General features: G+C 49.7%; 1 protein-coding gene across 5 annotated transcripts in view; it reads left to right on the top strand.

The window, feature by feature from the left end:
* Window positions 1–6,849, top strand: part of hagh (hydroxyacylglutathione hydrolase) — a 37,761-nt gene extending 30,912 nt beyond the window's left edge. For all 5 annotated transcript variants that reach the window (XM_038820924.1, XM_038820926.1, XM_038820922.1 and 2 more), the window contains exons 8-9: window positions 503–582; window positions 4,817–6,849. In XM_038820924.1, the coding sequence (XP_038676852.1) occupies window positions 503–582; window positions 4,817–4,916 (180 nt within the window). In that variant the 3' untranslated portion in view covers window positions 4,917–6,849. The remainder of the gene's footprint in view (window positions 1–502; window positions 583–4,816) is intronic.
* The last annotated feature ends 8,946 nt before the right edge of the window (window positions 6,850–15,795 follow it).

Below are 15,795 nucleotides of genomic sequence, written 5' to 3'. Positions count from 1 at the left end.
CTGCAGCACTTCCTCAGTATTGCACTGGAGTGTCAGCCTAGATTTTGAACTCAAATCTCTGGAATGGAACTCAAACCCACATCTTTCTGGCTCAAAGATGAGAGGTTAATACGGTGGTTAGGCCTCCTCCCCATTTCTGAATGACAGCAGTAGGGAGACATCATTAGTTAAAGTCAGAAAGGAGAGTGAGGCTTGGTAAATGGATAGGAAAACAAGATGTAAACTGAAAGTGCTGGAAAAATGCAACAGGTCTGACAGCATCTGTGGAGACATAAACAGAGTGAACATTTTGATCCAGTATGTCTCTTCTTTGTGACTGGCTGGAAATTGAAGTAATTTACAGCAAGATTTCTTACTTTCTTTTAGGACTGGATCCTCGGGTTAAGTACCCAAAGTATTCTGCATAAGTAGCTAACTGCTATAATGCATTAATAGCTCATTACCAAATTTTGGGAAATCTAAATCTTAGACTCTTAGCTGTGTTTTTTGTGCTTATTTTTAGGAACACTATGGACTTGGAAAACCTACCATCCCATCCACCATTGGAGAGGAGTTCAGTTACAACCCTTTCATGAGAGTGAGGTATAGTGAAATCCATGTTTAACTTCTCTAAGACCTGAGGGGCGGGGGATTCTCCGTCAGCCAGTGCCGAAATTGGGAAAGGTGATTGGGGGAAAATCGGTATTCACGCCAAATTTCAATTCTTTGGTCCCTCGACAGCGGCGTCAATGCTTTCCCCTCTATCTACAGTAAATGCCGTTTGCATATCATTGGCGGGCCTGAACCGGTATTCTCCGAGCCCTCCGCAATTCTCCACCTCCACCGGGGGGGGGAATTCCTGATGGCGTGGTTTAACTCACTCGGCTAAATCGCTGGCTTTGAAAGCAGACCAAGCAGGCCAGCAGCGCGGTTCGATTCCCGTACCAGCCTCCCCGGACAGGCGCCGGAATGTGGCGACTAGGGGCTTTTCACAGTAACTTCATTGAAGCCTACTCGTGACAATAAGCCATTTTCTTTTCTTTTCATTTAATTTCATTTCATTTTCATGTACCAGTCTCTTGTCATTCGAGGACCTGTCGCACCAGGCATGCCGGCAAAGACTCCGGCTGAGCAGGGATGCCGTGCGCAAATCTGCCAGTCCACCTGGCACCGTAGGGGGAGGACACACGCTCTTTGTACCCGTCAAGGTGACGTTCACCCTGAACGGTTAAGCTACGGGGTCCTTCCAGGGGCTGAGTGGGGACCTGCCCGGAACCTCGCAAAGCTCGGTGCACAGTTGCATCCACGCTGTCATGGAGGCCCTGTATGCCCAGTCAGCACAATACATAATTTCAATGTGGACCGAGCCCATGGACCATACCTGCTGTTACTGCCAACCCAGGACTCACACACTGTATTGCAGCAGGTATGTATCACAGAGGAGGTTGCGGGGGCGTCTACAGATGACGGGCCGCTCTTCACAAACTGAAAGGGGTTACACTTGATGAACTTGCATGTCTGCACCCATAACCCGGACATGGAGCCCAGACAGGCACAACGTGTGTACCAAGACCAATGCGCATGGGATGCTCTGATCGCCTCCAGGTTCACCGAGTTGGAGAGTGGGGGCGGGTGTTCTGGCCAGGGCTCTCTGTCTCTCTCTGTCTCTCTCTCTATCTGTGTCTGTCTGTCTGTCTGTCTGTCTGTCTGTCTCTGTGTCTCTCCTCTCCCCCCCCCCCCCCCCCCCCCCCCCCCCCCCGCAACCTCTTCTGTGATACATACCTGCGGCACTACGGTGTATGAGCCTTGGGGTGGCAGTAACAGCAGGCATGGTCCGTTGGATGGAGAATGATGATGACCCGCTCTCCGATGAGCTCTGGTACTCCGCATCGTTTGAGAACATCTGACTCCTACCCCCGGTAGCACCTGAGTGATCCCTGCATGCGAACTTGCCATCCCTCACACAGTCCCATCGGATCCCTGGGGTGACAGAGGTGGTGATGGTGAGATGTTGGGGTGAAACCCCGGAGCAGTGAGCGCTGGCAGATCGGCGGTCCCTCAGCTAAGTCCACCCTCAATATCTGCCCACCCGTCACACTCTTCTGACAGAGCACCGAGGCAGGTTATAACATTGTGCACAGGTGTTTCATGTGAAACCATATATACAGATTTGTGCCCTATCCATTATCGCAAACTGTGCCTTGCACCCATGTTGGTATCTACTTTTCTGGCCTTACGGGCCCTTATGCTACATCTAGGTGAATCCCTAGACTGTACATCAAGAGGTGACCTGCTGTGATTCCCGCCCTGTGACCTGCGTCACCTTTGGTGGCTGTCTTCTGGGGCGATTAGGCTTGGATGGGCCTGGTTTCTGCTCAGGTGTCCTAGGTGGTGTGCTGCCACCCTGTTCTGCCCGCTGCCCATCTGATGTGCCAAGGACAGGAGGGGAGCAGTCCAAGGTGCTACAGTGTTCCGCCACCTTCCCTGCGGGTGTTACCAGCATGGGTCCCATCATCTCCTCCTCGCCTGGGGTGCCCGATGGCCCCCGGGCTACTCCATGGGATGGGGGTCCAAGCGGAGTTAACCCCTGAGGCGCCATTACCACATGGCGCTGCCAGTCCTGGAGGCCCATTCTCGTCTCAACCAGGTTCTGCATGCTCGTGACCATGGAGCACAAGGAGTAGACCACCTGTGTCTGGGACTTCGCCACCACCTTCTGGATCTATGCCACATCTGCCCGTGACAGCGCCATCTCCCATTGGGACTGAGCCACCTCCCTCTGGGTCTGTGCCATGTCGGCCAGCGCCTCGGCAATGCCGACGACGCTGTCCACCGTCGGAGACTGGGCCACGCTCAGGAGCATTGTTGCAATAACCAGGTGGCTTTGGCACATGGCTACCTATGAGAGGGCAGCCATGTCCTGGGCCTCAGCCACCACCTGCACAGAGTGCCCAATACCTTGGACACGCTGATCCATTGGCTGAAAACCTCGCCCCCAAGGCCTCCACTGCAGATGCCACCCATGCGGTGTTGACCTGGATGGCAAGCATGGTCGGCAGAACCTTCTACTCCTGCATGCGGTTGGACTCCTCCAACCAAATCTGCAGGTGCTGGATGCTCACCGATAACCCCTCATGCAGTCCCTGGCTCTGTGACTTCAATCTTCATGATCGACGGGACATTCCATTCCAGAAGCCTGAAACCCATCTGGATGGCAGCTAGTCCCTGGGGCCGGCACGCCCTTTGACCGTCCAACCCCTCAGGAGTTCCTACCTCCACCTGCTGTACCAGAGCTGTATTGCTGTATTGCATTAAATTGCCCAACTGAGGTGACTGTCTCTGGGATGATGGACGGCATTAGAGACAGCTGTGATGGGAGATGTATCATACCCAGACCCGAGCTCCAGGGTGTCCTGGGATTCGGGCCGATGGCTCCCGTCCATGTCGGTATTGTCCTCGTTGCTGGTCAGCACCTGGGTTCTGGCTGTGGCTGGGGACAGGGGCGGAGAACACCTGAAGGGCCCGCTCCAACAACAGCAACTCCTGCAAGACAATACATGATTAGACTGCAGGCCAGGGAGTGAGTGGGTGTACAGGCGGTGTGTTGAGGAGGTGACAAGAATTGTATTTGGGTGGGGCTCAGTAGCGATGGTGGTGTGGCTGTGAGGGTGGTGTGGGGATAGTGGTGTGTATAGGGGTTGTGGTGGGTGTGAGGGTCATGTGGGGATGGGGGGTGACACACGTGACACGAGGAACTGCAGCTCAGTGGGGTCTCATTTCCTCGCCCAATGCCAACCACCACCCCAGCGACTGCCCTTGGGGCCCGCCGACCAGATCCCGGGCCCTCTGCTCTGCTGCCCTGAGGGGCCACAGGTTCGCGGGACCCCCTCCAGTCTTCATCTGCTCCCAGAGGTTGTAGACGGCGTTCTCCTGGGGTGAGGGGAACACAGTCCAGAATGTGTTACTTAAGACGCTGACCACCTCTGCATCCTGCACCCAGGCCCGGAGAACAGCGCCAGCCGCAGCTTCCTTCCCACCCCGAGATACAGGATCGCCCATCTCCCCTCTATGGCGTCTAGCAGGGTTTGGAGCTTGACATCTGAGAAACAAGGTGCCAGTCTCCTCGCTGCCATGTTGTTGGCTGGGATAGTGCATGTGGGGAGTGCAGTCTGTATATGCGGCTGCAGCTTGTCAGCGTCCTGCTTGTCAATGTGAACTTGCCGAATCCCGCACCATTTCCCATTGGAATTGATTGAATTCCTCGTGAGCTGGTGCTAGCCCCTTAACGTTCGTTGAACCGGCCCAGGTGCAGTGCCAGTTTGCTGCCGTAGAAGTCCACGAATCCTGTCCCGGCACTAACACTTGGTCTCTGGAATGGAGAATCTGGCCGCTTGTCATTCTTCAGAATTTAGACTTGTTGCCGAGGAAGGAAGAGAAAAAGAGCGAGTTGCAAAAAAAAATTAACTTCCTTTTATTAAGCTTTTGTATTTTTTTAATGATTGACATCAACGTAAATGAGCATAATTTTGATCTTGGAAAGGGACATCTTTCTGTCACCAACACCCTCCCAACTCTGAGAATTTAGGGTCACAGTAATCATTGCTTCACTCCTTCATTCTTTCCTAGATTCCTTCATCCATCCTACCCTTTGGAGTTTGTGTGCAGCTCTCCGTTATCCCAGCAAAGAGTTCATCTGCTACACCAAGCAGCATATTTTACAAATTACCTCCTCTTGCTCACGTAATTATTTGTGTTGTTGCGATTTGAGCACAGGATTCCTGTTCACAATTGGGATTGAAGGAGTGCTAAATTCTAAACAGCAACATTATTTTTACAGGGAGATGAGTGTACAAGAGCATGTTGGAATGAAAGATGCAATTTCTACAATGGATGCAATCAGAAAAGAAAAAGATCAATTTCAAGTACCAAAAGATTAGCTATAGCATGCATTAACACTTAACTCAAGCACAGCATCTTCTAGTGTGCTTGGAGTAGCAGTGGCCTGCAAAATATGTGTTCAGCAGTGAATATTCCTTTAAGTAAATTAAATCACTTTGCTGGCGGAATATGCAAAATGTATATAGACTTTCATGTGTTGCAAATCATTTATGATTGTAATTTTTTTTTAGTGTATAGGGCTTTAGTCTTATCATGACTGACTTTCTTCCATTTCTCTCTTTCATCCCCCAATCCTCCTGCCCCCTCCCAGATGTTCAAGTAGAACATTACAATTTGAAATCCTAGTGTTAACTTGCCACTTAGGCTTGACAATCATGTACTACTGAGTGATGAATACCAAGCATTTGCACAGAATATCTATTCCCGCTGATAGGAAAAAATATAACTCGGCAACTTGGCCCACTCAAATTCATCATAAATCCATCATAAAATTCTGCTCATGGTGGTTAAAAAGCTCTTTTATTAACAACAATTGGAATTTGTTTCAGATTAAGTCACTCGGTTTTTAAAATCTATCATTTCTGCCTTGGGTTGTGTACTCCATCCAACTCCCATTTTGACTTCCCATCACACATTCTATTAATTCATTTCTGAACTTTGGAAATTGTGAAATCCTCTTTTAGATCAGATCATTCCCCTCTTGGTTAGTTGTAGACGATGGTGATATTAAATGGGAAATGTTAAATTGTGTTTTAAATAATAAGATATTTTGACTTATTTTATGCATATGATGGATAGAATTAACTTTCAGTTAAGAATTTGTCCATTAGAAGAATCAAAACTGAATTAATTAAATGGCCCGCACCTTGTCAATTGTGAAAGGTTCACACAAATTTGGAAAGGTGAACACCAGATTTGTTTATCTCCCTTTGTGACAACACTGCGATTAATCGAGTATACATATGCTTTTCTTAACTACATGGTGGCACAGTGATTAGCACTGCTGCCTCACAGTGCCAGCGACCAGAGTTCAATTCCAGTTTTGGGGGACTGTCTGTGTGGAGTTTGCACATTCTCCCTGTGTCCGTGCGAGTTTCCTCCAGCTGCTCCTGTATTCTCTCGCAGTCCCAAGATGTGCAAGTTAGCTGAATTGGCCATGCCAAAAACAATTGCCCCTTAGTGTCCGAAGATGTGCAGGTTAAGTGAGGTTACGGGATAGGGCGGGGGAATGAGCACAGTTGGAGAGCTCTTTTGGAGGATCGGTGCAGACTCGATGGGCTGAATGGCCTCCTTCTGCACTGTATGGATTCTATGGAATGTAACAATTCCTGTTTTATTGCACATCACATTTAATCTTTGCCCTCCTTGGAGATCTTTGATCGTGTGGAGGATCTGTATTTGGGAATTCCTTTTTGTAAAGTCAAGGGCCATTAGGGATATGTAAAGAATGTGAGAACCCATTGTGATGGCCACAACTAAATTATTTTGTGATCTCTGATATGATCTAAAAGCTGAGGCTAAACCAGGTAACGATGCATTGATTTAGGATTTGAACCCAAATTAACTGCTGCGTTGTAGATTTGTAGACTTGTAGCTAAAATGATTGAATTTATTTATATTACACCTTGCTTATTAATCCAGAACGTTCCACTTTAGCATAGTTGCCTGTGTAGGCAGTCAATAATGAGATCTTGATCAAAACAAGAAGTCAATATGAAATATGATGTTGACTGTGCAACATTGCGTTTTTAAAATTACTCCCAACTCTTCCCTTCAACGTTGGAATTGGCAAAATGACTTGTTGTCTGCTCCTTCCTTCTTGGCTTCCTCTGGTGGAATTTCTGTACTAATAAGCTTCTGAGTTGACAGGTAAACTGTATATCTGATGATTGTGCTTTTGGTTTTAGTGGCATTCTTGGAATTGTCGTGTTAATTTTGCAGTTATTCAATAAAATATATTGGGGAAAAAAATGCTTTCTGTGGTATTCATTTGGTTTACACGGAACTCAAAATAACTGATTCAAAGATGAACTGCATTTTATTACAAGAAAAATGTCAACTTTAAATTTTCTGAAACATGAAACAATTTTACAAAGAGTAGCAAACCATGGGGTAGCAGGGTGGAGCAGTGGTTAGCACTGCTGCCTCACGGCTCCAATGACCCAGCTTCGATCCCTTAGGTCACTGTCCGTGTGCCCACTCTCCCCATGTCTACATGGGCCTCGCCCCAAAACAATGTGCAACGTAAGTGAATTAGTCAAGCTAAATTGCCCCTTCATTGGAAAAAAAGAATTGGGTACTCTAAAAAGTTTGTTAAAATTTCTATTGTACCAGTACATCTGCGCACGAGTTTATTTTTCAAAGAAAGACTCTCGTTTATATGGTGCTTTCCACGAACACTGGACACATCAAAATACTTCACAACCAATTAAGTATTTTGAAGTGGAGTCACAGATGAAACGCAAAAGCCAAATTGCGCACGGCCAAGCTCCAACAAACTGCAATGTGACGATGATCAGATAAGGGCCGGAATTCTCCAGCCGTTGGGATTCTCTATTCCTGCCTGCAGTGCACCCCAGCCCACAGTTCCCCGGCAGAGTGGGGTGGCTTCAATGGGAGATTCCATTGACAAGCAGCGGAAGTAGAGAATCCCACCGCCAGTGAACGGTACACCGATGAGAAACACGGAGAATCTAGCTCAAGCTTCTTTTTTTATTACGTTGATTGAGGAGCATATATTCAGATCACCAAAAAGAACTATCCTCTTCTTCAAAATGGTGTTGTGATCTTTTAAAACCACTCGAGCAGGAAAATGGGGCCTTGGCTTAAAATATTTTATCCAAAAGACAACACCTTCAACAGTGCAACACTCCATCAGTACTGCATAGGCCTTGCTTTTGGTGCTCAGACCTGAAGTGGGACTTGGAGCCAAACTTTATGACTCGGAGGCAAAGCTGTTACCCACTGAGCCACTCAGTGCTAAGAATGGTGAACTTTCCAGTTCTTTTACCTTGGTTTCTTAACCCAAAGTAGTATCCTTTTCCAACTAAAATCTATCAATCATAATTTTGACTTTTTTCAATTCAACCCCAGCTTCAACACCTTTTTGAAGAAGTTCCAGATTTCCACTGCACTTTGTGATGGTTTCGCTCTAGTTTAATTGCTGAATTTTCTTGGGTTGCTGCACACTTGCAACTGAAAATGGGGTTGTGAATTAAGAGAGTTAAGTTCCCAATTAAAAATAACTTTGGTACATTTGAGAATCACTGTCCCTATTCCCTGTAACAATGAGATTTTTAAATAGTTTTTTTTTAGAAAATATTTTATTGAAGCATTTGTAATTTTCACAGTTTAAAACAGTAACATTTCTTAAACGACCCTGCGGGCTGACACACAAAAAACACCTAAAAAACAGTAAATAACATCCCCTCGTACCCCCGTCCTATCCCCTAATTACCCGTATACTAAGTTTCCTGTCCTTAACTAACATTGCCATGCCTCCTGTTTTCCTTGAAGAAATCGATGAACGGCTGCCATCTCTGGGCGAACCCCTGAATTGATCCCCTCAAAGCAAACTTGATTTTTTTCCAGACTGAGAAACCTGCCATATCGCTGACCCACAGTCCTGACTTCATTAATAACTTTGACTTGGGAATAATGTTCCCACTAAGCTACATGTGTGCACTGCAAGGTACCAGACGGGCCTTATTAAATACAGAAAGTGGATAGCAGCCATGCAAAAAAAGAAAATTAAGATTTCACAGACTTGAAAAACTAAACCGTGCACAATAATAATATTTTAAAGGGAATTACTTGGGGATTGTCACACCAGCGCGATATTAGGAAATTGGGTCCAGAAATGAGACCCAACGTATCAGGCAATTTAGGGGTTAAACAGACTGAGGGGAAAAAGCTTCCTAGCATAGAGTCAAAGGGATACGTCCACACATGGCCGGGTTACATTGACCCAGTCAGATTAAAACTCATTTGTGGAAATACACAGGGTGCCTCAGATCCATTCATCTTTGGGATCATCCTGTCTGACCAGCTATTAGTCCATTTGACCAGCTATTACAGAGTCTGATGCTCTCTTTGCTTGTCAATGGGAGATTAGTTGCATATCAATAACATGGCTCTATTCTTTTGTAAAACAGCCAAGAAAATGCTGATGGGTTCAAGTCTGGGCACTCAGAAGAGAGAGAGCCTTTGTTTGAGGTGTGGGGGAAGCTCCGAGAGAGAGGGAGTGGTGGAATCCTGGTTTGAACAGGTACAAGATAATTATTTAAACAGCTACCAAGAGAGGTCGTGAAAAGCTGCTCCAGATACCAGCTTTCAAAAAGTGTTCTAAAAACAGAAAATTGCTTTGTAAATGCCTTTGAAAATGGCATGAGAGCTGCTTGTTCTGTCACAGTGTTGCTTAATGGGAATAATGTGTTAAGGTTAAGAAACTGCATGTAATCTGTTATTGTTAGGGTTGATGTTTAAAAGTTTAAATACTTTTTTTTCAATAAAGTTTGTTAATAAAATAACCAAGCCCTATTTCTTATATTATCACTCCTGGAAAGAATCAATCTCTCCGCACCATCTTAAAACTTAAAAAAGTTATGGTCATTACCCTCTTAGCCACTGTTGAGATCTGACTGGGCATCTATAACAGGGGTACAGGGCACAATTTCAAAATTTGCAGATAACCCAAAACTTGGATATGTACTAAACAGAAAGTAAGACAGTAATAAACAGCAAGAGGATATAGACAGGCCAGTGGGGTGGGTGGGCACATGGCAGATGAGATTCAAGATAAAAAAGAGTGAGTTGATACATTTTGGTAGGAAGATTGAGGAGAGAAAATACAAGCTAATTGGTCCAATCTCAAGGTGCAAGAACAAAGATCCTGGGTGGTGGTGGGGAGGATTTGTCTACAAATCTGTGAAGGTAGCAGGGCAGTTTATGAATGAAGCATAACAGATCCTGGGGTTTATAAAGAGAGGCGTAAAGTACAAAAGCTAGGCTGTGGGATTCTCCGTCAGTGGGATCCTCCACTTCGCCGACAGCGCCTTCATTCTGCGGGTTTACCGATGGTGTGGAATGGCCACAATGGGAACCCCCATTGGCAAGCTGCCGGAATGGAGGATCTCACTGTGGGCGCGTGTCCTGCTGGATCCAACTAAATAAGGAGAAATTGTTTCCAGTGGCTGAATGATTGATATTCAGAGGGTGCAAATTTAAAAAGATTGGGGAAAAAAATCAGAGGCAACTTGAGGAAAAATCTATAAATGCAACAAGTGATTAGGATTTGGAATGCACTGTCTGAAGGGATGGTGGACAAAGATTCAGGGCACAATTCTCCGGAAAGATTTCTAAGTGCTGTAGCCAGCAGGAACTGCCGCGAGCTTCCCGCCGCTCAACCTCGCAAAGCCTGCAATGCTATTCATCGTTAATTTGTCGACTTAACGAGGCTTCTCACCTTAAATGAAGGCTCACCAGCCAATTTGCCACGACTGCCAGCCCCCGCGAACAAGGTCGAGCAGCACTTGCTCAGCCAACCCCAACCAGCTCACAACAATGGTGCCCAGGAGACTGACCCCATGATTCGGAGATGCTGACCTGGAGAGGCATCCAGGCACAGTGGAGGCCAGGAGGGATGTCCTGTTCCCCCAAGGGTCGCGGAGGGTCAGTGACAGGACAGCCAGGGCTGCCTGGGATGAGGTGGTGACGGCTGCAAGTTCTGGGACTGTGACCAGGAAGACCCGCCTCCAGTGCCGAGAAAAGGTCAACGACCTACACCAGGCAGCATGAGCGAGTGGACTCCAAAGCCTCCCCCCACCCCGCTGAGACCTTTCCACCCCATGCGAGCATCCACCCCCCCAACTCTCCATGCGACCTCGACCCTCCCTGCACCACCCTCACTCTTCAACCCCCCCCAACCCTTCACAGACCCCCAACCCTTAACACCACCACCCTACCACTGTGAACCACGCATGTGGCTAACGATGCCCTCTCTGTGTCTCCTCAGGGAAAGCTCTCCCACAATCACCGGGAGAGGGCCCAGACTGGCGGTGGGGTGTCGGACTTGAGAATCCTCACCTTCTTCGAGGAGCGGGCCCTGGAGATGACTGGGGTGGTCGAGGACATGGCGGTCACCCACATAGGTTGGTCACTGCAGAGTTCACCTGTCAAAAGTGAGTTGTTATTACCTTACTGACTGACCCATCCCTCCCACTGACCACATGTCCATTCTCCCACAGGTCCTCCAGCCCATGGTGCCAGCTTTTCTCGGGTGGTCCCCTCTCCAGCCTCCCAGGAGAACACCTCAGAGAGGAGCTCCGAGGAAGACACAATCGAGACGTCACAGCCCCTTCCACCAGCGTAGATACATGCACCTCGGTGGAACATAGGGAATTGTATAACACATTAAACAGCCTTATGCACAACCAGTATGACACCTCTGTCACTTTCGTCTGCAATACGGGCTGATCTCCGAACCCTTGACCCATCTCTCCAGGCTTCACATTCTCCCACCCCGGGCATACCGTTGCAGGTGGTAGGTGTGAGCGAGCACTCAGCAGACAGGCAGGGTCAGACTATGGCATAGATTGAGGAGCACTGACGCTCAGCTCCCTGCTCGTTATCATCACTCCCCTGCCTCGACGGTGACCCACTAAACGGTGCCGACAGTACCCTGGAATGATGTGACACATACCCTGGGAGGGTGGGAAATGAGGTGGGGTGTGGGTAAGGTAGCGATGATGGGCCAGGCCACGTCCTATCTGAATCGGACAGGTTTGAGGGCCTCCCTGGCCCTCCGAGTTTGCTGGGCCTTTGCCACTCTCACCTTTCCTACAGCCTCCGGCTGGTCCTCCAGCCCCTGCTTGTCCGGCGCCGCCTAATCATCTCAGTCTTCCTCCCCCTCCTTGAAGATAGCAACATGTTCTTCATCCCCAACCTCCATGCTGTTGCCCCGCTGCTGTGCGAGGTTGTGGAGGACACAGCAGACCACCACAAAGCGTGTGACCCTCCAGGCGCTGTACTGGAGTGCACCACTGGAGCGGTTGAGGCATCGCAACTCATCTTGACGAGCCCAATGCATCATTCAATGATAGTCCGGGTCGCTGCATGGGCCTTGTTGTACTGGGTCTCCGTTTCGGTCTCCGGCCTCCACACTAGCATCATTAGCCAGGTCCTTCATGGGTACACCCTATCCCCAAGGAGCCATCCTGGGGTGGTCCTTGAAGAGGCCAGGGATGACCGACTGCCCCAGGATGTAGCTGTCATGCACACTCCCCCGGGAAGCATGCACACAGGTGTATGATCTTCATGTGGTGTTCGCACACAAGCTGTATGTTCTGGGAGTGGAACCTGTCATGTGAGAGCGCCTTTAAGAATGGGATGTTTAAGCAATGTACCTTTAAGAAATGAGGCGATGTCAGAGTGTGGGTGGAGCTGGGCTTCAGCTCGGCCATTTTGAAGTTTTTAGTTTCAGTTTTGAGGGAGAGCAGCTGAAAAGTGCCTGGCTGGTTTGCTGTGAGCTGCTTGAAAGGAGAAAAACAGTTTGAGGAGAAAGCTGGGAGTGTCTGTGTGTTTTGCAAAGAGCTGCAGGAAGAAAACACACCTGGTCTGTGGATGTCTGCAAATCTAAAGACTATAAATATATTGAATGTAACCTCATGTCTGTTTTTGAAGGTGAAGTCTTTGGATGTTTAAAAGAACAGTGTGAAGGATTATTTAGTGATGTAGTCTTTTGGGGTTATCTTTGAAGTAAGGGGTGTTAAGAGATCCAATGTTTATTTAAAAGGTTAATCTGAGTTCATGGAATAAACATTGTTTTGTTTTAAAAACCATGTGTCCATAATTGTAATACCACACCTGGGGAACAAGCCGTGTGCTTCAAAAGCTAACAATCCATTAAAGGGGGAGGTTGGTTGAACTCCATGATACATTTTGGGGTTCTGAAAACACCTCTCCCATAACAAATCCCTTTCTGTTAATGCAGGGCACTCCCAGTGCCCGGAGAGCGCAGGGCAACATGCGGGCCATCCACTCTCCCCTGGACTTGGGGCATGCCGGCATTCTGACAGAGAAACTTGCTGCCCGGACATCCTGTTGGGCTTGGTCATGTCGAAGTTGATGCAGTTTTCTGCCCAGGCAAATAGGGCATCTGTGACCTGTCGGATGTATCTGTGGCCTGCGAGGTGCCACACAGGACCCTGCTTGAGTCCTGGAAGGATCCTGAGGCATAGATGTTCAGGGCTGCAGTGACCTTGACGGCCACCGGGAGCAGGTGTCCTCCTCCTCCTCCATGTGGTGCCAAGACCTCGAGAACATGGCACAGATGCCGCACTGTCTCCTTGTTCGAGGCGGAGCCTCCTGAGGCACATGTTGTCCATCATCTGTTCGAATTACCAGCGATGCCTGTACACCCTGGGCCGGCGCAGGACTCTCCCTCTGGGTCCCTCCCTGGCCTGGTGGGTGGCCGGGTACTCAGGGTGTAGGATAGATCGGGCACATGATTCCCCACCTCGAGCATCTTCTGATGCTGCTCCAGCGCTCGGCCTAGCAGCTGCACCACTAGGGAAAGTTCTGCTTAGTTCAAAATCCCTGCCATAGTGTTCAGTATAGGTAAGGTGTTGGGAGAGGGTATTAGACTGACACCCAACCCCCTGCCCCCCGCCAGTGCCACACTCCCCCTCCCACGGTGGCCCACCCCTGTGCTGGGTCCCCTACCCCCAGCCAATGTTCTCCACCGCCAGCCAATGGTCCCCATCCCCTGCCAAACACTGGGGCGACAAAGATGGCTACTCACCTCCCCTGCTCCACATAGTAGCTCTTTCACCAGGTTCACGTTTTTAAAAAGGAGTTGTGGTGATTGTATTCACCATAATGCATGCATGATACCATAACCTGTGACCTATGACCTGGAAGTGGTGATATGAACTGCTTCCAGGTACTGTACTGGAATCTCGGCATGACTTCGCCTCTGGCTCCACCCACACCAGGGCCATATATAGCCTGGCCTCTTGTGGGCGGCATTCATCTGTACTACTTACTCTGGCTAGGCAAGTTCATGACTAATAAAGCCTACTGTTCACTCGCTCTCTCTGCCTCACTTGAATTGAAGGTATATCAATTTATTAGTCATAGACAGCACTATGGAAGCCGCTCTAAAGCCAGACAGGCTCCAACTCGATGCCTGCACGTCTGAAGCCAAGGAAATATTCAAACATTGGCTCTGATGCTTCGAGGCCTACCTTGACTCCTCCACAACGCCTCCCACAGAGTCACTTAAGCTGCAACTCCTCCACGCCCGGGTGAGCCATCAAATCTCTGCAATGATCGAGAAAGCGGCCACGTACGAGGCGACGGTCGCAACTCTCAAGGCACATTTCGTGAAGCCCGTAAATGAGGTGTTCGCCAGACACCTCCTCACTACTCGCCGTCAATGCGCTGGAGAATCGCTGGATGAGTATCTCGAAACCCTGACTCTATACGCGAGGAACTGCAGCTATCGGGGTGTGACGGCGGAGGAACACATGAACTCACAGATCCGGGACACCTACAGGGGGGGTCCACTCGAACTATATCAGGCAGCGCCTGCTGGAAAACGGGACCTGCGGGACACGGTAAAGCTAGCGGCCTCGCTAGAGGTGGCCTACCAGAACCTCAGCGCGTTCCCCGTGGACCTGCCGAACCCTTCGTGGACACCCTCGTCGCAACCCCCGTTGGACTCGACTACGTCGCAGGCCTGTGCCGCGCGTCTGCCAGCCCAGCCCGGGGAACCGCAGTGCTAGTTCTGCGGCCAGTGTCAACACACCCGGCAGCGCTGCACAGCAACGTGTAGCGATTGCGGGAAAAAAGGGCACCTCGCTAGAGCCTGTCTGGGCCAGCCTAAGGCTCAGAAATCGGAAACGCACCAGGCCCGACCCATGGACTCGCAGCCCCACAGATCCCCCAATGCGGCTGCGTGCCTGCCCGGAACGCCAATGTCAGATGCATCATCGGCATCGTGCGACTCATGGCGGCCGCCATCTTGGTCGCCGGCCCCAACGCCGATTGATACATGCGACTCATGGGGGCAGCCACCTTGGCTGCCTGCCCGGCACTGACTAACACGTGCGACCGATGGGGGCGGCCATCTCGGTCACCATCTTCGCCCCAGCCCGACACGTGCGACTCATGGGGGTCGCCATCTTGTGACTCCACCGACCACACAGACTACCCGCAGCTGGGCGCAGTCATCCTCGACCAGTCGCAGCCAAAACAGCTGAAGAACTCCATGATGGTCGTCAGGGACAACGGGCACAAGACCTCCTGCCTTTTCGACTCCGGGAGCACGGAGAGCTTTGCCCACCCCGACACGGTAAGGCGCTGCTCCCTCCACACCTACCCAGCCTCCCAAACAATCTCCCTTGTCTCCGGGTCCCATTCGGTTCCGATCCGGGGGTACTGTATCACCAATCTCACGATGCAGGGTGCAGAGTACGCTCGTTTTAAGCTCTACGGTCCTCCCCCACCTCTGCGCCCTCCTACTGCTCGGATTGGACTTTCAATGTAACCACCGAAGCCTGACCCTACAGTTCGGCGGACCCTTGCCCCAGCTCACGGTGTGCAGCCTCGCGACCCTCAAGGTCTCCCCCCCCCCCCCCCCCCCCCCACTCCTAACTGTAAGCCCATCACCACCAGGAGCAGACGGTACAGTTCGCTGGACATGACGTTTATCAAGTCGGAGGTCCAGCGACTGTTGAGTGAAGGGATCATCGAGGCCAGCAACAGCCCTGGAGAGCACAAGTGGTGGGCGTCCGGACTGGGGAAAAGAATCGGATGGTTGTGGACTACAACTAGACCATTAACCGGTTCATGCAACTGGATGCGTATCTCCTCCCCCGCATTGCGGAGATGGTCAACCAGATCGCGTAGTACCGT

Source organism: Scyliorhinus canicula, chromosome 15, assembly GCF_902713615.1.
Source record: "Scyliorhinus canicula chromosome 15, sScyCan1.1, whole genome shotgun sequence".
In the NCBI taxonomy this organism is placed as follows: Eukaryota; Metazoa; Chordata; class Chondrichthyes; order Carcharhiniformes; family Scyliorhinidae; genus Scyliorhinus; species Scyliorhinus canicula.
This window is presented reverse-complemented; position numbering and strand designations above follow the sequence as displayed.